This window comes from Camelina sativa, chromosome 11 (assembly GCF_030686135.1).
Source record: "Camelina sativa cultivar CO46 ecotype springtype chromosome 11, ASM3068613v1".
Classification (NCBI taxonomy): Eukaryota; Viridiplantae; Streptophyta; class Magnoliopsida; order Brassicales; family Brassicaceae; genus Camelina; species Camelina sativa.
In genome coordinates, this window is record NC_141890.1 from 12386472 (window position 1) to 12407080 (window position 20609).

The window sequence follows — 20609 nt, forward strand, 5'->3', positions numbered from 1 at the left end:
CACATGGAGGGTCGTGGCCACTGTGAAGAATGATCCAAATACTTTTTGGATCACCAAATATCTGAACGTGCATACATGTTCTATTGTGGACCGCGTAGCTAACTGTAAGCGTTGCACCCCAAAATATATTGGGAGGCTTTAATTTTTATAGACCGGGTAGGAATAATATATTGTGTTGTCCCACAACACATCGAAGATTCAATGAGGAAAATGTTCGGCAAGAATTTGGATTACATAACTTCGTACAGGGCTTTACAATATGCTCAAAAATAGGTGAGAGGAAGCGCCGAATCTGGATATGCGAAGTTACCTTATTTTTCTTAGGAAAATAGAGCAGTCAAACCTGGGAAGCGTCGTTGACCTTGTTGTTGATGACGAGCATAGGTTTAAGTACCTTTTCATATCTTTCGATGCTTTAATCCGTGGTTTCAATTACGTGAGGCAAGTTATTGTGGTTGATGGAACCCATCTCACCGACAAGTATGAAGGTGTATTGCTAGTCGCTTGCACACAAGATGGTAACTTTCAGATATTTCCGTTGGCTTTTGGAATTGTCAACTCGGAGTGTGATGCTTCATGGGATTGGTTTTTCACCAAATTAAGTGAGTGTATCTCAGATGAATATCCATTCGTGGTAGTTTCGGATAGGCACAGTTGAATAGCTAAAGCATGTCGCAATGTTATGTCATGGGCAACACGAGGGATATGCACAGTTCAATAGCTAAAGCATGTCGCAAAATGTTATCAATTTTCTCATCTACTTCATCCTCTTCCTAAACAGGGCTAATCATGCCACCAATGGTTTTGAAGTGATTGAAACGAGTCTACAATTGATATAAAACAGTATAGTTGTTCAAATGTAACACAATAGTGGTTAACAGTGTTGTTAATAGACAAATCTAAGATAGTAGATAAACTATATGACATATTTTAAGATTATAGACAAATCTAAGATATGCGTACCTGTTTTAGAATGCCCTCTCTGACATATTTTATACCGCGAGAACCGTGGTAAGCAAGCAGCGGTGGATTTGGTTTATTAGGCAACGGGTCCCCAATTTCCTTGGAAAAACCCAGCATAGATTTGTACACCCATATCTGCAGAGTTTCGACAAATCCGTCTATGGTGTAACTCTTGTTTATGTCCTTCTCCTTCACAGACTGAATCAGGTTCGTGAAAGCAACTCTTCCCCATGGATAATCAAGAAATGCATCTAAATCCATGACTAGCCTAGCCATATTTAGACGGGTGGGCGTTGAGGGTTTCCTAGCTTCTATAAACCCAGTGTAGATGGCTAAATAACCCAACCTAATACGATCTACTATATCCCAATCGTGAGTGTTCTTACATGCTGTGACGAGTTGCTCAATACTCGGTCCGCTGTCTAAACTGACTCCAAGCTTCTCCCAAAACTCTTCCATCTCATCTAAAAGTTCAACCTGTGGCTGCTCCAAGGACTCGACATCTTCACAGTTAAGTCCAATGATGGCTTCAAACTCATTCAAAAAAAATCTTAATGGGTTAGATCCAACCAGAATCCATATCTTGTACTTTTTGTTGCAGACTATCTGAAAGCTGAGCATATAGTGAACCAGTTTGGAAGCCCATTCGAATTGGAGACGGCTGAACTGTAACAAGACACCCAGTCGAGATTGATAAATCTCATCCCATTCATCCGGTTCGAAAGCTTTGTACAGTTCATCAAACAGCTTCGTATCGTTGTTGTCATAGTCGATGCTTTTACACGGAAGTGGCTCCTCACCTTTTGTGTAAAACCTCTGAGGAAATTCTGGATTGTTCGCCTCCTCCATTCTACAAGATAAGATTAGGTTTGGCGGGAAATTAGAACACGGGAGATTGAGATGGAAGAAGACAGATACAATAAGTCTACAATCGAATTGAAAAAGAATGCTAAAATCGAATTGAAAAAGAAGTCAACCTTTAGTTTAATCAAAGAGGAAACGACGGCGACGACGAAGCGGTGGGGTTGAAGAATACAGAGTTCGTCAAGATCTGGTACAAATAAATTAAACAAAGTAAGCAAAATAACAATCCAAAAGATAGAGATTTAAGTTTAACACGAAAATAGATGGGAAAATCAACTGTAACTGATAAGCGAAAGAGATCAGCGGAAGAGAAAAGTTTACAAGAATATGAGCAAGACAGAATTAGAGATAACTGTAGTTGTTATCTCGGTTTTTAAGTTGTATAAAATTATAATAATTATAATAACCCTGGTTTTATAAAACTAAAACTTTTTTATTCGAAACAGTACCGGAAAATTATAAAGAAACCAATTAAAACCGGATCCCGCTTATCGGTAAAACAATTCTCGTTTATCTGTAAATTAAACATATATATATTACCGCCAACTAACGTCAAATCAATTTAAACCTTGTAATGATAATGTTGATGACTTCTCTGGTAGACTTCTCAACGGAAAACTGAACCGTCTGCAAATCCATCAAATCAAATTAATATTTGTACTGATTATGCTGAAGACTTATCAAGAAGACTTCTTCCTGGAAAATTAATACATCATTAACGACGATGAACGAGTTTCTATGGTATAGGGACAAAGGTTGCGGGTGAATATAGAATTCTACACTTATAAGTATGAAGTGAAATGATATAGAAACTTTCTAAGAATTATCCAACCGTGAATGATAGAATTCTACACTTATAAGTATGAAGTGAAGTGATATAGAGAAAGCTTCTATTACCCAACCGTGAAAAGTCTCCAATTTCTGCGTGGATGTGATGATTTAGATTGACTGATACAGGTACTGAAAGACTTTCAATCACCAGTTCTCCATCGTGAAAATGAACTACGGACTATTTTTTTTAGAGAAATGAAATGATTTACTGATAACTTTTTTGGGTTGCAGTTTTAAAATAATCAAAAGGCCCAGGGCTTGGTTTATATATACGAGACGAAGTGGTTACAATGAACAGTTACATATAATTAATTAATAACGCAAACCTTCGCGTCGTAAATCATTAACGAGTAGACTGTATTGCCTGACTTCTTTACACAGATTAACAAGTAGACTTCATAATCAAAATTTTAAGTCTTTATGTAAACGGTTGATGTCTACTAAGTTAGTCCACTACTGAAGTCAACGAAGTCGTCCAAATATTACAAAAACTGAAGCAAGTTCACAGATTACAGATATAAATACGTCATTCAAACAAACGGACACAATAAAGAAAGGTTCACATATTTTAGAACTTAATTGAAAGATCTACGAAACCAACGAGATCAATACAAAAATGAGGATTATACCAGCGATTAAGACATTCTCGACCACCCCGCGTACACAACGAACTGACAGACGTAATTTCTTCATCTGATCTTTCACCTTGTCTAGCTCTTGCTGAACCCATAGCATATCATCATTTTCCTGGATGGCTGGAATAGAATCCATTTGGTCAGCTAGTCCACCTCTCATTGCTTGAAGTTCTTGCATAATAGCCTCATCCCACCACTTCATAATATGGTCCTCTCCATCCTATACCATAGAAATAAATATACCATAAGAATATTATTTATACTCAAATAATAATTATACCAAACGAATAAACCACCAGAAAATCTAACAACCTTATGGTTATTGCATCCAAAGAAAATCCTTCCATGATTGTCGGCTGTAGTGGAACATTTCCTAACGGTTTCCCTTCCGCAGAAACATTTGTCAGGAATTCCAACTATCAGGCCAAGAAAGTTTACTTCAAGTGGACCTTCACTCCATACTTGCAAAGAACTAGAAGATGGTTGAGTGTAGCTATGTAACCCCATATCTGTGTGCAAAATGAACAAAAAACGATGAGAACATATATATTTTCGAACAAAATTAGCTAAAGCGTTACAAAAACAAATCGCCGACGAGAAATGATGAGAATACTTATCAACTGATGTCCTTGACTTTCGAAGACGATAAATGATGAGAATACAATCTGAATTTTCGAGAGCAACAATATCAGAATTTTTGAGAGAGAAATTTTGGAGAGAGAGATAACATAAAAACTAGGGTTAACTTACAGAAAGAAGTATATATATCGTTAAGTTATCCGTTTAGGTTAAAATCAGGGAATCGGTACGCATTCGGTTAGGTTCAGCTATCGGTTTGGTTAAATTATCAGTGAAATTAAAATAATAAAATATTAATGGTTGATGGCAAAACAAAATCAACGACCAATAGTCTACAGAGAAGTCTACTTAAGCAAACCCTAAATCAAATAATTTTAACCTAATCAGCCTTTCCTCCCTTAGTTTAACTCGTTTATATGTAAATTTATTTTATTTCAATGCAGGAAGTCTATGTGGTTATTATTTGGTCAATAGATTTATCAAATTATTTTTTATAATTTTTTTATTAAAATTTTGAACTATAATTAAGGAGTAGAGATATTTTTATGTCGTCTAGTTGACGTCAATTTGTAATCCACCTTAAAGAAATCTATTGCAGACTTCCTCCGGGTTACATTTGTCATTTCGGCTTCTGTTTTTTGTTTGGTCGTAAGGGAGTCAACTGTAATTTCAGTACCCTTAGTGGTCATGTTTCTCAAATATCGAATATGGGGTCTACTATTGCATTCAAGACCAAATAAAGGTCTACAAATTGTTCATTTCTTTAATCCTTTTTCTATTTTATGAGAAAATATATTCCAATGAGCCTGTTATTTTTTAAACAATTTCTTTTTTCCCACTTTCTTGTAAGACGTACTATCGTTTGACGATAAGAACGCTTTCTATTTAGTTGATCTAGTGTTATATAATCTTTGTTGTTATCTTGCATTTGTGTATTCATCTTTGTTTTGTGCTAACTGTCCTGCAAATTAATCGAAATAATAATAACACCGTGAGAAATTTGTTATCTCAAAAACCTTAGTTATTATGCATAAGAACTTTGTTAACACTACAAAATCAAAGATTGCATCGTATGCATTATGAAATTGAGAAACGAAAGAAATTTTTAAAAAACGACGACGAAAACACGTGGTAATATCTAGGAATCTTTTATATAGTTGCTTTGATTAGACAACAAACAAATTGCCTTCGAAACTTGTTCAAGAACGATGATGTGTCAAACAAAAAGTTAATAAAAAAAAAAATTTACCCAGAAAAATAAAGCTAGTCGAAATTATTATGTTTGGTGAAAATATGTCATCATCTATTTGCTTATATAGAGGGGTGTATTTACAATCCTTTTCCTTTTAGGATAAAGTTTTTTTTAATATAATAACATTACAATTATCTTATGCATCGTTTTACCAAGCTTGAAAACAGTGATTTCTAATCGTTAAAATTGACACGTGTCACGATCTGATGAGTTACTAACTTTGATATGTGATTTCTGATCGTTAAAATTGACACGTGTCACGATCTGATGAATTATTAACTTGGATATTTAATCGTTAAAACTAACACGTGTCACGATCTGGTGAGTTTTTAATTTTGATCTCTGATCGTTAAAACTAACACATGTCACGATCCGGTGAGTTACTAACTTTGAGAACCAAGCTTTATATAATAGGATATTGTTCTCTTCTTATATAATTAACAAATCATTGTTTGCTGACACAAATTTTCTGTTTCCTGTTGAATCTAAATAATAGAAATTTTGATATTCAATATCCAACGTTATTCTATAATCTAACAAAAGATTTTAGAAATGATTATATGTAGTAATATAGAAATTTAATCAACTCTAATTATGTAACTTATAGTTGCGTTTATTTATTGTAATTCTTCGTAAAATATGTGTTTTGTTTTAGATTTAAATATTTAATCTTTTATTTTTAGAAGATGTATATTATTATTATAATTATTGGTTGATAAATTTTCACTGAAGATGTGGAAAAAAAATACCTCAAGATAAAATTGATTTTATTTTTAAGATTATTTTATCAGAAAGTTGCATTTACTTATTATAATTATTCATTTGATATTCTCACTTAGGATCACTTCGTCATAATATTTGTTTATGAGTAATAGAAATATTAATAATTGTTATGATGTTTGTTACTCTTTAATAAATTTTTCATCAAATATCTTATAATTATATTACATACAATAACTTTTTTTTAAGGTTGGCTCGATTCATGATGACTTTTCATTTAATAATTTTTAACTTCAATTAGAGTTGAGTCTTTTTTTTATAATTTTTTTTATTAGAAGTTTTTATTTTGATGGTTGTGTTTTTAAAACTCCCTCTTATATATGTTTGAAATTTGTGTAGTTTTAGCCCTACTTAATTATTATTATCTTCTTTTGAGATCATTTTTAGTTTTAATATTTTACATATATTTTCAAACTATTTTATTACTTTCTAATAATTTTATAATATATAATTTTAAAATTTGAAATTTAATTTAAATTTTCTTTAAAAAAAGATAGTTGTAAACCTAAAATGTCACATTAGACAAAGACACATTATACAACGTAGTTTTTTTTTATTTTTGGAAAAAGACACATTAGACAACGTACGTAGTTGTTTTGTTTGTTAACCAATTTGGTCTCTAAATTTTTTTTTTAATAAAGAGTAACAAATTTAACTCAAGTGGTTCGGTTGGCGCTTGATTTATCTATCAAGATGGTTCCATCTTTTCAAGACACAACTCAACTTAACTCAAGTGTGACAGATTTTGATCTTTTGTGATCGGAAAAGGAAGACACAGACACAAAGTAGTCGTCAGCATGTTGTTTACACAAAAACAATGAATCCGGTTTCACGATCTAACAGTTAGGTACATAATCCAAATTCCAAAGAGTCAAAGACAATTAATACTAATTAATTTTCCATATAACTAGTTTGACGAAATGAAGAGTTAAACCTTAACTAATCAAATCTCTTGTTGTTCTCTTTTTCACTCTGCTTTCTTCCTTTATCCAACTGATCAATGAAAAAAAAAACATTTTGTTATCTCCAACTTTGGCAAAGCGTATAAAAGAAGCATGAACATTTTCATTTAGCAATGTAATACTCAATCTTTCCGTTGACTTGGCCGAAATGTATCCAAATGTATATATATATATATATATATATATATATATATATATATATATATATATTCCTAAGAAGAAAGACGAAAACCTGACTCAGGACATTGACCAAATATGGGTCCATTGTGCTTTTAGAACTAGAAGTCTAGAACTTAGAAATTGATGTAAAATTCAAAACGATAAGATCGTAAGTTGGATATAACTTATATTATACAAGTCAATCAAACCGAGACGGCTAGACAATGCAAGAGCTTCTGACGTAATCTGGGGACGGTATACAAAACATCAACCCACTCAGCTTTTCCCCAAACCCCACCTCCAACACGCTTTTCCAGCACGATCTGTGCGCCCCAAATATGCTTATTATCATTATCGAAACTATGGTTCCCGCACCCTTGCCAAATAAGCAAGAGTTTCCCTCCACAGCTAACCAATTTAGTTGTACTACCGTTCCAATCAAACCTATTCCTTAGTAAGTCTAGCCCTTTCACATTTTTCCACCCAAACTTTATGTCATACCAAAAGAACCCGCGGCGACCATTAGAGTCTCCATAGCAATACAATACATTCTCCATCACACATTCTGATCTCTCGATACCACCACATCCTTCCCACTTACTTTGTCTCTTCTTGTAGTAAGCATACATATTGATTCCACCCCCGGTGTGAATCTTCCTTTTTCGATATCTTCAAGTCTATAAGGAATGTACCAGTTACGTAACTCACTACCCGACGGGTCAGGGAGACGTTCCCAAGTCTGAGCCTTAATGTCGAATACCTCATCACATGATTCCACCCCAAGGCACCCTCCAATTACATATATTTTGCCATCGTGTAAACTTGCCATGGCATTCATCCTGACTATATTCATGCTAGGTGCATCGCGCCAAGTGTGAGTACAACAATCAAGCACCCGAACAGCGGAGGACGGTGCATAGTCTACTGGTCCGCCAATTACATAAATGTCTGAACCAAGACATTGACGAAACTGTGGATCCAATTTTCCAAAGTTAAGGATTGATATTTTGTCCCTATATGTTATGCAGATACTGTTATTTAATTTGAACTTGAAGACTGATGTTGAATTCCAAAAAAAGTTAAAACGACTGAACATACCTTGGATACAAGTCAATCAAACCGAGACAACAAAACAACGCCAGAGCTGACATGTTCTGGGGACACTATGCACAAAATCAACCCACTCAACATTTCCTCCATCACGCTTTTGCAACCCAATTTCCCCACACCAAATATTTATCCAATTAGTATTATTGGGATTGAAGTTCGTACATCCTTCCCAAAGAAGCAACAGTTTCCCACCAAAGCTAACTACTCTAGCTATATGTCCACCATTTTTGGCACCACTCCTCTTATAAGTTATACTTGTCTTTTAATGATTCTAACCCTTTAACTTCTTTCCATGCACCAGACTTAATGTCTTCGTTCATAGGAGTAGGATACATTCTCTATCACACATTTCGACATCGGAAACGTTGCAATCACACCTTTACCATATTCCCATTTACCTTGTTTTGTGTCATAAGCATACATCATCTTGTCTCTACTACCAAAGTAAATCTTTCCATCGATCTTTTCGATTCTATAAATGTAACACTTGCGTACCTCAGTACCCGGATCGGGGTGGCATGCCCAAGTCTGAGTCTTTGTATCATATACTTTCGCCCATGATTCATTCTCTAATACTTGGCGACCTCCCATTACATAGATTTTTCCATCGTCGACATATGTCATCGGAAGCATCCGGGGTACGATCATGCTAGGGACATCACGCCAAGTGTTACTGCGACAATCGAGGACCCGCACAGCTGAGGACACTTGATTCTAGCAAGTGGAGCAGAAGGATTTAAACATCCAATAACAGTATACTAGGTAACAACCCGCATTATGTGCCAGATAAATAGATTTAAAGAAAATAATTATAAGTATTATCCTAAAACTAATATATATTTCTGTCAAATATAATATCTAACTAAAGTTTTTTATTTATTTATTCAAAGCCGCGTTTTTCATGTAAAAGATATGTTTCACCCGTGAAATCTTTAAATGTGTAAGAGGTTTTATGTTAGAGAAAATATTGATAAAATGTTACTATTTATTGCAACATGTCTTTTGTGTGGTTTAAAAACCAAGTTCATATTTTCTTATGTTTTATTTTGTAATCATAACAATTTTGCATGTTTCTTATTTAATCATAACAACATATACTAAATTACTCGGTAGTTTAATTATTTAATTTTATTATATGTTAGTAACAATCGAATTCTAAACTAAATTTTCTGAAGATAATCTAATTTATTGATTTAATATTTTTGATTAGTCTATTTAAATATTTTGAGTTAGTTGGTTTGTTAATATTTTCTATAAATGACAGATTATTACCAAAAAAAACATTATGAAAAAATTAAATGAATTCCAAAATCAACTTATTCGTGTAAGAATACATTTCACCCATGAAATATGTGAACATGGTAAAGAGAATATTTATAAAATATTATAATTTATGGCAATATGTATTTTTGTATGTTTTAAAAATCAAATTTATATTTATGGTTTATCGAGTAACTATAACAATTTTGCATAATCTAATAATAACTCGTATTAAATATATTATGATTTTTTTTGGATACTAAGTTTTCTTTATAATGATAAGGGTTATTGTCTCATTCCTTTTTAATATCACATAAATGAATATACAATTAGAACATATATTTCTATTTGGTTATCAATATTTCTATTTTTAATGAATAATCACACTAAATGTTGAGATTAATTAGTTTACATACTTAGATATATATATATATATATATATATATAAAATCACACATCATGATATCCCCTAATTTGTTGTCATTTTTATATTTTTTATGAATATATATAAATCTATATTTATTGGGAATTAAGTTTCTTTTAATGAGTTGGAGATAATTCAGGGATAAAATACTTCTTTTTATAATCAATTATAATAGCTATTGAAAGCTTGTTATTTAAATTATTATGATAATAATACTAACATAAAAATAATATTTCATTTTTATATGATTATGTTAATAAGTTATATGTTCGTTATTTTTATTAAATTTATATTAATTGATATGTTTTTATAACCTTTTTAGAATATTTTACTTATATTGATTTTAAGAAATCAATATAACTTTGACTTGTATATTTGAATTGTTTTTTTTTTAAATATAATGATATGTTAATATAGGTAAGTAGAAAATTTAAAGATATTTTGCTAAAAAGTGCACAGAGCTCTCTAGTAGCGACACATGTTTCTCTATTAATATATACTAGGTTTTACCCCGTGGTACACCACGGGTCTATTATTTTGTTGATATATATACTGTTAACGGTTGTAGGTAGAGTTTTATAGAAACTCTTGATTCGCAAGGTTAGAATATACATTTTACGATTTGTTAGTTATGATTTAGGAATGAATGATCTGGCATATTCTTATTATGATTCTCAATTGATATTATTGGATTAATAGTGTACATTTAAAGCTAATAAGATCTTACCAAATATGTAATCGTTTCGCAAATTAGATATTTCTTAAGATGTATTCATCTTGAATTAGTTGATATATTATAATGATGTGATTAAGAGGATGTGATTACATAAATTAGGTTATCAATTCTTTTTGTCAAATTCGGTTCTAAAAATTCGGTATGCAAATTAGATATTTCCTAAGTTACAATGGGCATTAATTGGATGTAAATAAGTATGTTATGGATTAAAAACCGGCCCAAAATATTCGACAATCTTAAGGAGGATCCGGATAATTGAATCGGTTATAATTTTAGCTAAAAACCCGACCCGAAGTTGGCAAAAAGTGATAGCACCCTATTGTACTCCAAAAATGTATTCCGAGCTCTATATGTGGATATACATGTTTAGTTACAAATATCCTAAGATAATTTTTAATATATATTTGTTTATAAAAATTAAAATCACATTATATGCTGAATAAAATCTAAAATTTTATTAATTTTATGTATTGAATAGTAATTAAAATGATTAAATTTAATGTTAATAAAAATGAAAGAAAAATTATATTTTAATCTAACATATTTATTTAAATTAGATAGATATATTTTAGGAAATTAATATTATCAAATAAGGAAATGATTGTGTTTGGTTGTAAGGATTGTAGAGAATTTAGTTGAGACTTGTTTGGATACAAAGATAAGAGAAGATGGCACAAAAATGTACTTCAAAAATGTTAAGATAGACTAGGTTTTACCCCGTGGTACACCACGGGTCTATTATTTTATTGATATGATATTGTAATAGTTTAGTGGTGCTTGTAGTCGATGGTAAATTGCATTTATATATATATTGTTAACGGTTGTAGATAGGTTTTGTATAAACTCTTGATTCGTAAGTTGAGAATACAGTAGAAACTCTATAAATTAATACTCTTTAAATTAATACTCGCTATAAATTAATAAATTTTTCTAGTCCCGAGTTGGGCCGGTGTAAAAAATGACACAATTCGATAAAATAATATGATAATACTTTTTTTTGAAATCCTATGTAAAAATATAGTCCCATCAATATCATAAATTAATAATGATATAAACTAAATATATATATCAATATCATAAATTAATAATGACATAAACTATATATATATATATATATATATATATATATATATAAGAAAATTTAGTGAAATATGGCTCTATTGTTGTTTGTCTATTCTTGAATTTGCATTCTTGTTAGAGCTCTTCTATAATTTTTGTCATTGCATCAAAAACAATTTGTATTGTTTTCTCAAATTGTATCCAAAAATTATAGAGCGTCTTACACGCGACAGTTGCTTCTTTACGGGTAATTGGTTATAAAGATACCATAATATCTTCTTTGACTTCATCACGAAGAATAGTAACAACAGTTTCTTCTAAACTATGAACTTTTAAACATTTATCATTTTCACTTTGATAATCTAGTAAACTATTGACATCAATCATATTACGATAGCCAAAATTATAAATTAAGAAATATAAAAGTGTGAATTATAACAAAAATATCTTATTTTTAATCGAAAATATTCAAAACTATGAAAATAGAAATCTCTTCATTAATTTATTGATAAATGAATAATTATTAATTTATCGATAAATTAAAACCTCTATAAATTAATAAGGTCGGGACCACAATATTTTATTAATTTATAGAGGTTTTACTGTATACATTTTATGATTTGGTTAGTTATGATTTAGGAATGAATGATATGTCATATTTTTATTTTGATTCTCAGTTGATATTATTGGATTAATAGTGTACATTTAAAGCTAATAAGAACTTAGCAAATATGTAATCGTTTATTAAACGCATATTAGATATTTACTAAGATGTATTCATCTTGAATTAGTTGCTATATTATAGGGATGTGATTACAGAATTTGTGTTATCAATTCTTTTTGTCAAACTCAGTCCTAAAAATTCGGCATGTAAATTAGATCTTTTCTCAGATACAATGGGCATTAATTGACATTAATTGAATGTAAATAAGTACATTATGGATTAAAAACCGGCCCAAAATATTCATTAATCTTAAGGAGGATCCGGGTAATTGAATCGGTTATAATTTTAGTTAAAAATCTGACCCAAAGTTGACAAAAAGCCAAAAAGTGATGGCACCCTATTGTACTTTAAAAATGTATTTTGAGCTCTATATGTGGATATACTTGTTTGGTTATAAATATCCTAAGAAATTTTTTAAAATATATATCCGTTTATAAAAATTCAAATCACATCATATGCTGAAAAAAATCTAAAATTTTATTAACTTTATGTATTAAATAGTAATTAAAATAATTAAATATAAAATTAAATAAAAGTGCAAGGAGAATTATATTTTAATCTAACATATTGATTTAAATTAGGTAGATAGTTTTTAGGAAATTAATATTATCAAATAAGGAAATGATTGTGGTTGGTTGTAAGGATTGTATATAATTTAGTTGAAACTTGTTTGGATACAAAGATAAGAGAGGATGATACAAAAATGTACTTCAAAAATGTTAAGATAGATAGAGATATATTACAGTAATAAAAGGGGATTTAAAAATAATTTATCTAATAATATATGGAAAAAAAAATCAATCTGATAATATTAGATTTTAGAAAACTTTTTAACTTGATTGAATACATTCCTTTAATTTGGGGGTAAAGAACTAAAATATTTAAATAATGAGATCTAATTAATTAATCAAAGAGAAATTTGGTATTTATTAAACCGAGATCACTTTAGGGATTTGTTTCACTATATATTGTGTATAACCCTTGCTTTCAAAAAGACAATCGCACGAAACCATCACAATTTCACAAGGTCCCGATCACTTCTTCTTTGTTCTTGTTATGATGATATCTCTTATCCGATCACTGTCTGTTTTGATTTATTTCGATTCGATTGCTTGTTTTTCAGTTTAAGGGATTTCGTAGTTTTGAAAGTCATATTAGCAAGGGATAATATATATGGATGGTGACAATAATAATCATGGAGCTCCTCATCCTGTTTCTATAGAACAGAAGAAGATGTGCTTAGATTTCATGAGGAAAGCATATGCGATGGTAGATGATCCTTCGACGGATTTGATAATCTCGTGGGGATTTAACCGTGATAGTTTCATAGTCTGGCATCCTCCTGAATGCTACAGAGACCTTCTTCCTCGTCTCTTGGGTGTCCCAGACTTCTACAGATTTCGACTATATGTAAGTCACTCAGTTAATTTTAGTTACTTGTTCTTCTTTATAACATTGTAAAAATTGGGGCCAAATTAAAACATCTTTGTGTGTGTGTGTGTATATATAAACAAACGGGGGATGGCATTGGCAGGGGTTTAAAAAGGTTGTCTCGTCGGTACATTTGGAATATGCAAGGGATGATTTTGTTAAAGGGCGACCTGAGCTTTTGGAAAAGATTGGCCAAAGCTTCCTTGAAGAACGTGAGAAGAAGATGAAGCCACTTAGAGATGCGATGAGAAATTGCAAGAACATGGATGAGGAACGTTTAGTCACCAAGGAGTGGATGGCGACACTGGAAAGGGAGAGAAGAGTCCAAGTCGATAAAGATTTTTTAAAGGATGCTGATCTTCTTTTGCTACGCATCTCTAAGTATAAGGAGAGAAGGGCCAAATCTTTTACCAGATTTGGTGGATATTATTAAAGAAATCTCTTTTTTGATTTCTCTCTACCAAATGAGAATTCATTTATTTGTTTCTAGTAAAAAAGTATATTTGCAAATTTAATTTGTTCTAATTTGTTCTGTTGCATATGAAGTTTAAGATTATTTGTAGAGGCTGCAACACAAGCATATTTTCCAAAGATGATTCATTTGGTATTTGTGATTGCCCAGCATTCTCCAAAACTAAATGCTACATTAGATCTTAATAGGTGCAGATGTCTCCTAATGTAGCTAGGGCAAAAATTGATAAAGCTTTAGCAAATGAGAGGTCGAGGATTTTATGCAGAATGTATAGCATTCGAAAGGGAGAGAAGAGAAGAAGCTTTACCAAAACATGTTGAGAATCAATTACAACTTGTAGTGGATAGCCTCAACAATTTGATCAATCTTGCTGATGTTTGAGTTAAAAGTTGCAACATATATATTCATGAATAATCTCATATCTATTTTTCATTTGTTGCATAAATTTCTTTCATCTATCTAATGAGATCTTTAGTGTTGTGTAACTTATGAATACTCTCTACCGTACTTATTACTCTTTGGTCTCAAAGTTTTGTTTTCCTTTATGTTTTAAAAATCTCCGCATGATTACGTCTCGTAAAATCGATACACCCACCCTTTCCGCCTCGATTTTATCATAGATTATCTGATTATATTTGTCTAATTTGAATATAACCCGTCTAATCCGATCACTTTCCACTTAATTTTATGTATACTGATTATTCTCTTAAATAGCGATGATGATCTACGTGCTATTTTGTGTATACTGATTATTCTCTTAACTGACACAAACCGTGATCTTCGCTATTTTTGTTGTTGTTGATTGTTCGCTTATTTGCATTCGTTTCGTTTGTGTTAATTTAGTTTGGTTCGAATGATGTACTTAGGGCTGATATAAAATGGATGGTGAGAATAACAATCATGTTTTGCAATTGCCTGGAAGAGAAGAGATCTTTGATTTAGTGAACAAAGTATTGGGGATTAGGTCGGTTGTATAATTGGGCTTTATAATGATGGGCTTGTTACGTATTAGTCACGTCTATGACGGTTGTGTAAACCCTAGTGGTGTTGTGTATATAAGCTGTTCATAGCAGATTTAATAAAGTAAGGCAGTTTGATATCCAATTCTACATGGTATCAGAGCTAAGATCTCATAAAAACACATAAAATTTCTTTCGCTGTCTTTCTTTTTCTTCTTTCTCTGCTCGATAATTTTGAGTTTTCTTCTCTAAGTTTGAGAAGTCATGTCTGAAGAGTCCTCTGTTACGAAAAGCAAAGAAGTGGCGATGTCTCAACCCTCGTCCGTGATGGTTTCGCCCTATACTCTTGCTAGCTCTGACAATCCCGGTTCCATGATCTCTGGTGTTGTCTTGACCGATGATAATTACAACGAGTGGGCAACAGAGATGTTGAACGCTCTTCAAGCTAAGCGTACAACAGGGTTTAATAATGGTACGATTCCCAAGCCAACAAGCAGCGATCCTGACTTTGAGAATTGGCAAATCGTTAATTCGATGATTGTTGGGTGGATTCGAATTAGTATCGAACCAAAGGTGAAGTCTACTATTACCTTCATCTCTGATGCTCATCAGAAGTGGGTGGATTTGAAGGAACGTTTCTCTGTGGGAAACAAGGTGTGTGTTCATCAAATAAAATCTCAGCTTGCTTCGTGTCGTCAAGATGGGCAGACGGTTCTTGATTATTATGGGCGACTGTGTACGCTCTGGGAGAGAATATGGTCTTTACAAACCAATCAAAGCATGTACGTATGGTATGTGCGTCTGTGGCGCTACTCTTGAACCAGCTAAAGAACGTGAAGAAGAGAAGGTGCATCAGTTTGTTTTAGGGCTTTATGAATCCAGGTTTGGAGGAATTTGCACTAACATTATCTTGATGGATCTGTTGCCTTCTTTTGGTGAAGTGTACTCTCGAATAATAAGAGAAGAACGTCGTTTGTCTACGGTTCGGGTTTGCGAGCAGCAAACCGAGGCTGTGGGATTTCTTGCTCGTTGTGACCAAAGTGATTCGTCGTCTAATGTTGGAACCTCTCGGACTGACTCTTTTGTTGGCAACAAGTCAGACTTGTCACTTGTGAGGTCTCGGACGACCTGCTCCCATTGTGGACGTGTTGTTTATGAGAAAAAGGACTGTTGGCAGATTGTTGGTTTTCCGGAGTGGTGGTCGGAACGTAATGCTCTTGGTCGTGGTTCTGGAGGACGTGGTCATGGTGGTCGTGTTTCAGGCTTTAATGGCTCTGTTTCTGGTCGAGGTCGTGGGCAGATTATTGTTGTTCATGCTACAAGCGCTAACCCTTCTGCGTTTCCCAACTTTATTGAAGATCAGTTGAAGGTGCTGGCTCGAATGATAGAAGAAAAATCGTGCACTCCATCAGCGGACAAATTGTCTGGTAAGTTAGCTCTTGGTGATGTTGTTTTAGACACAGGCGCGTCTCATTACATAACCAGCAACCTGTCTTTTTTGCTTGATATGGTGCCTATTCTGCCGTGTTATGTGGGGTTTGTTGATGGTAGTAAAACAAATGCAACTAGCATGGGAGTTCTTCCTCTTTCAAACGAAGTCAAGTTGACTAACGTTCTTTATGTCCCTGCTTTAAATAGCACATAACTCTCGGTCTCTAAAATTGTGAAACAAATGAAGTGTTTCGCAACATTCACTGATACTATTTGCTTTTTACAGGACTGTTTTTCGAGGACTCTGATTGGGACCGGGGAAGAACGTGATGGGGTGTACTATCTTACGGATGTCACGACCGCAAAATTCATACGGCCGAAGTCTCTTCTGATCAAGTCTTGTGGCATAAACGCTTAGGATATCTAAGTTATTCAGTGTTTTCGTTTTTACCTATGTTTTCTCATTCGTCTTCATGTATTGGAACTCGATCTTGTGATGTGTGTTTTCGGGCAAAACAAACAAGAGAAACATTTCCAGAAAGCCTTACTAAACCTAGTGATTGCTTTTCTTTAATACATTGTGATGTTTGGGGGCCGTATTGTTCCTTCTTCCTGCGGAGCTGTGTATTTTTTGACAATAGTTGATGACTTTTCCAGAGCTGTTTAGACGTATCTTTTACTCGAGAAATCAGAAGTGCGTGTTGTTCTCAAGAATTTCTTGGCTTATACGGAAAAACAGTTTGGCCAGACGGTGAAAATGATCCGCAGTGATAATGGTATATAATTCATATCTCTCTCTGCTTATTTTCGTGAGCAAGACATTATTTACCAAACGTCCTGTGTCGGGACTCCACAAAAAAATGGACGTGTTGAACGTAAACATAGACATATTCTCAATGTCTCTTGGGCATTGCTGTTTCAAGCTCATCTTCCTACTAAATTTTGGGGAGAAGTTGTCCTAACTGCTGCTTATTTAATTAATCGTACACCTTCCTCTGTTCTTGGTGGTCGTACTCCGTACGAAGTTCTTCATGGCTCCAAACCTGTGTATGATCAACTTCGCATCTTTGGATCGGCTTGTTATACTCACCGTCTCTCTCGTGATAAAGAAAAGTTTGGTGAAAGGAGTCGCTTTTGTATGTTTGTTGGTTATCCTTTTGGTAAGAAATGATGGAAGGTCTATGATCTTGAGCGCAACGAATTCTTGGTCTCTCGAGATGTGGTTTTCAACGAAAATGTTTTCCCTTATGTACAAGCGGTTTCTCCGTCTTTGGTTGTTGTCCCTTCGGTCTCTTCCTCTGATGATGATTGGGTTGTGTCTTTGTCTTCCCTAGTAAGGGGGAGTGTTACTATGGATCATGTCGATTCTTCTGTTCCCGATGCTCATACTGATGTCCAAGATAGTGTTGTCGCATCTCCACCTGCTCGATTGTTCGAGCTGCCCCTTGTTCCTTCTCTTGTCGTTGAGCCTGATTCGTCTCTGTCTTCCTCTTCACCGCAAATAGAGGACTTAAAAACAGAGGACTTGCCTTCTCCAGCTGATTTAACACAAGTTGTGTCCACTGTTGTAGAGCCAGTGGCTCCTCGCCAAAGTACAAGACCAAATAATGCACATTTTTAGTTGAAAGACTATGTTACAAACTCTGCGATATGTACACCCGACTTTTCTCACGTTCTCCCTGGCTCCACGTCTCAGTCCTCTTCATCGGTTCCAGGTAATGTGCAATATCCTTTGACTGATTTTATCTCCGATGAACATTTTTCACCTCGTCATAGGGCCTTCTTGACTGATGTTACAACAAACATCGAACCAAAACATTTTGAAGCGGCTGTCAAGATTAAAGTACGGAATAATGTCATGACAAAAGAGGTTGATGCTCTTGAAGTAAAGCGTACTTGGGATGTTTGTGATATGCCGCCAGGCAAAGTTGCTCTTGGTAGTCAGTGGGTTTATAAGACCAAGTATAATTTTGCTGGATCGATTGAGTGTTGCAAATCTAGGCTTGTTGCTCTTGGTAATAATCATATTGAGGGAGAGGATATAATGAAGCATTTGCTCCGGTGGTGCGCATGACTACTGTTCGTACTCTCCTACGTCTAGTTGCGGCTAATGGCTGGGCAGTTTACCAAATAGATGTTCACAATGCGTTTCTTCATGGTGATTTGGATGAAGAAGTTTACATGCAGTTTCCTCCGGGTTTCCGTCATTCTCATCCTTACAAAGTTTTTTGCTTACGCAAGTCTATATATGGTCTTAAACAATCTCCAAGGTGTTGGTTTAAAAAGTTGTCGTACTCTCTTCTTCGGTTTGGCTTTGAGGCATCATATGATGACTACTCCTTGTTCATCTATTCTCATAAAGACATTGAATTACGGGTGCTTGTCTATGTCGATGATCTTATCATTACTGGTAATCATGGGTATATGATTCAAAAATTCAAGGAGTATCTGGGACGTTGTTTCTCTCTGAAAGATTTGGGCAAGCTTAAATATTTTTTTGGTATCAAAGTTAGTCATGGTACGAAGGGGATTTTCTTATCTCAACACAAATACACATTGGACCTTCTTGCTGATAGTGGTACTACAGCTGCACGTCCTGCTCTTACTCCTCTTGAGCAAAATCACAAGCTGGCTCTCGATGATGGCCCTCTTCTTGCTGATCCTCAGCCGTATCGACGATTCGTTGGTCGTTTGCTTTATCTCTTACACACTCGTCCAGAACTCAGTTACTCTATTCATGTTTTGGCTCAGTTCATCAAAAATCCACGGGAAGCTCATTGGAATGCTGCATTGCGTGTTGTTTATTTTTTCAAAGGATCCCCGGGTCAGGGTATTCTTCTCAAAGTCGATCAGGACTTGTCTCTTCACGTGTATTGTGATTCTGATTGGTCATCATGTCCTTTAACACGTCGGTCTCTTAGTGTGTATGTTGTGTTACTAGGTGATTCACCTATTGCTTGGAAAACAAAGAAAAGCAAGATGTTGTTTCTCATTCTTCAGCCTAAGCTGAATATCGGTCGATGGCTTTTGCATTGAAAGAAATTATGTGGTTGCGCAAGCTGTTGACAGGATTGGGTGTCAAACAGGTATCTTCCGCTCATCTCTATTGTGATAGTAAAGCTGCTCTTCACATTGCTTCAAATCCGGTATTTCATGAACGTACCAAACACATCGAAAATGATTGTCATGCTGTTCGGGATGCTGTTCTCAATGGTACGATTGTGTACGATTGTTACACATCATGTTCGTACTAACGAACAGTTGGTGGATATCTTTACTAAAGCTCTTGGTCGGTGTCAATTTGAATATATCATGTCCAAGTTGGGCGTTCAGGATCTTCATGCTCCAACGTGAGGGGGAGTATTGGAGATTAGATCGGTTGTATAATTGGGCTTTATAATGATGGGCTTGTTACGTATTAGTCACGTCTATGACGGTTGTGTAAACTCTAGTGGTGTTGTGTATATAAGCTGTTCATAGCAGATTTAATAAAGTAAGGCAGTTTGATATCCAATTCTACACAAAGCATATTCGATTGTGAATGATCCTTCAACGGATTTGATAATCTCGTGGGGATCGAACGGCAATAGTTTCATTGTTTGGAATCCGCAAGAATGTTGCCAAAACTTTCTTCCCCGACTTTTACAAATCGACGACTTTGGAAGATTTCTAGAATATGTAAGTTTTTGTAAATTCCTTCATGAGCCAAAAATTCAATTATTATAAAATCTTTTGTGATCGATGTTGCTAATATATACAGTATGTTGTTTGTACGTAACGTAACGTATATAGGGCTTTAGAAAATTTGAGCATGGACAAAAATTGCAATTTGCACGCATTGATTTCGTGAGAGGCCAACCTCAACTTTTGGACAAGATTGTCGAACGTTACTTGCTAAGGCTGAGAGATATTCATGCCACATGATTCCTTACCTTCGGAACCTTAGTTATAGCTGGGTGAGTTTTTTTTGGTCTCTTG

General features: G+C 33.9%; 2 protein-coding genes and 1 pseudogene across 3 annotated transcripts; all 3 read left to right on the forward strand.

The window, feature by feature from the left end:
- Positions 1-13293: 13293 nt before the first annotated feature.
- Positions 13294-14341, forward strand: LOC104733507 (heat stress transcription factor A-4a-like). 2 transcript variants are annotated; one of them, XM_019233906.2, is made up of 3 exons: positions 13294-13365; positions 13462-13748; positions 13873-14341. In XM_019233906.2, exons 2-3 carry the CDS (start codon positions 13512-13514, stop codon positions 14200-14202), a joined length of 567 nt encoding a protein of 188 aa, XP_019089451.2. In that variant the 5' UTR covers positions 13294-13365; positions 13462-13511; the 3' UTR covers positions 14203-14341. The 2 variants fall into 2 exon arrangements, with proteins under 2 accessions (XP_019089451.2, XP_087328225.1); XM_087472099.1 differs by lacking the exon at positions 13294-13365 and having other exon boundaries at positions 13372-13748.
- Positions 14342-15464: 1123 nt separating this feature from the next.
- Positions 15465-16961, forward strand: LOC147933893 (uncharacterized; annotated as a pseudogene).
- A 701-nt stretch (positions 16962-17662) lies between these two features.
- LOC147933894 (uncharacterized) lies at positions 17663-18705 on the forward strand. The gene is made up of 3 exons (XM_087472373.1): positions 17663-17767; positions 17809-18223; positions 18347-18705. The coding sequence occupies exons 1-3, from the start codon at positions 17663-17665 to the stop codon at positions 18703-18705; spliced, it is 879 nt and encodes a 292-aa protein (XP_087328499.1).
- Positions 18706-20609: the final 1904 nt, after the last annotated feature.

Bases quoted from the DNA above. Each gene is read 5' to 3' on its own strand.
- LOC104733507 (XM_019233906.2), top strand. From the start codon at position 13,512: ATGGATGGTGACAATAATAATCATGGAGCTCCTCATCCTGTTTCTATA. The intron at 13,749-13,872 runs GTAAGTCACTCA...TGGCATTGGCAG, and splicing joins TCTACAGATTTCGACTATAT to GGGTTTAAAAAGGTTGTCTC.
- LOC147933894 (XM_087472373.1), top strand. From the start codon at position 17,663: ATGGCTCCAAACCTGTGTATGATCAACTTCGCATCTTTGGATCGGCTT. The intron at 17,768-17,808 runs GTATGTTTGTTG...AAATGATGGAAG, and splicing joins TGGTGAAAGGAGTCGCTTTT to GTCTATGATCTTGAGCGCAA. The intron at 18,224-18,346 runs GTACAAGACCAA...CATCGGTTCCAG, and splicing joins GCCAGTGGCTCCTCGCCAAA to GTAATGTGCAATATCCTTTG.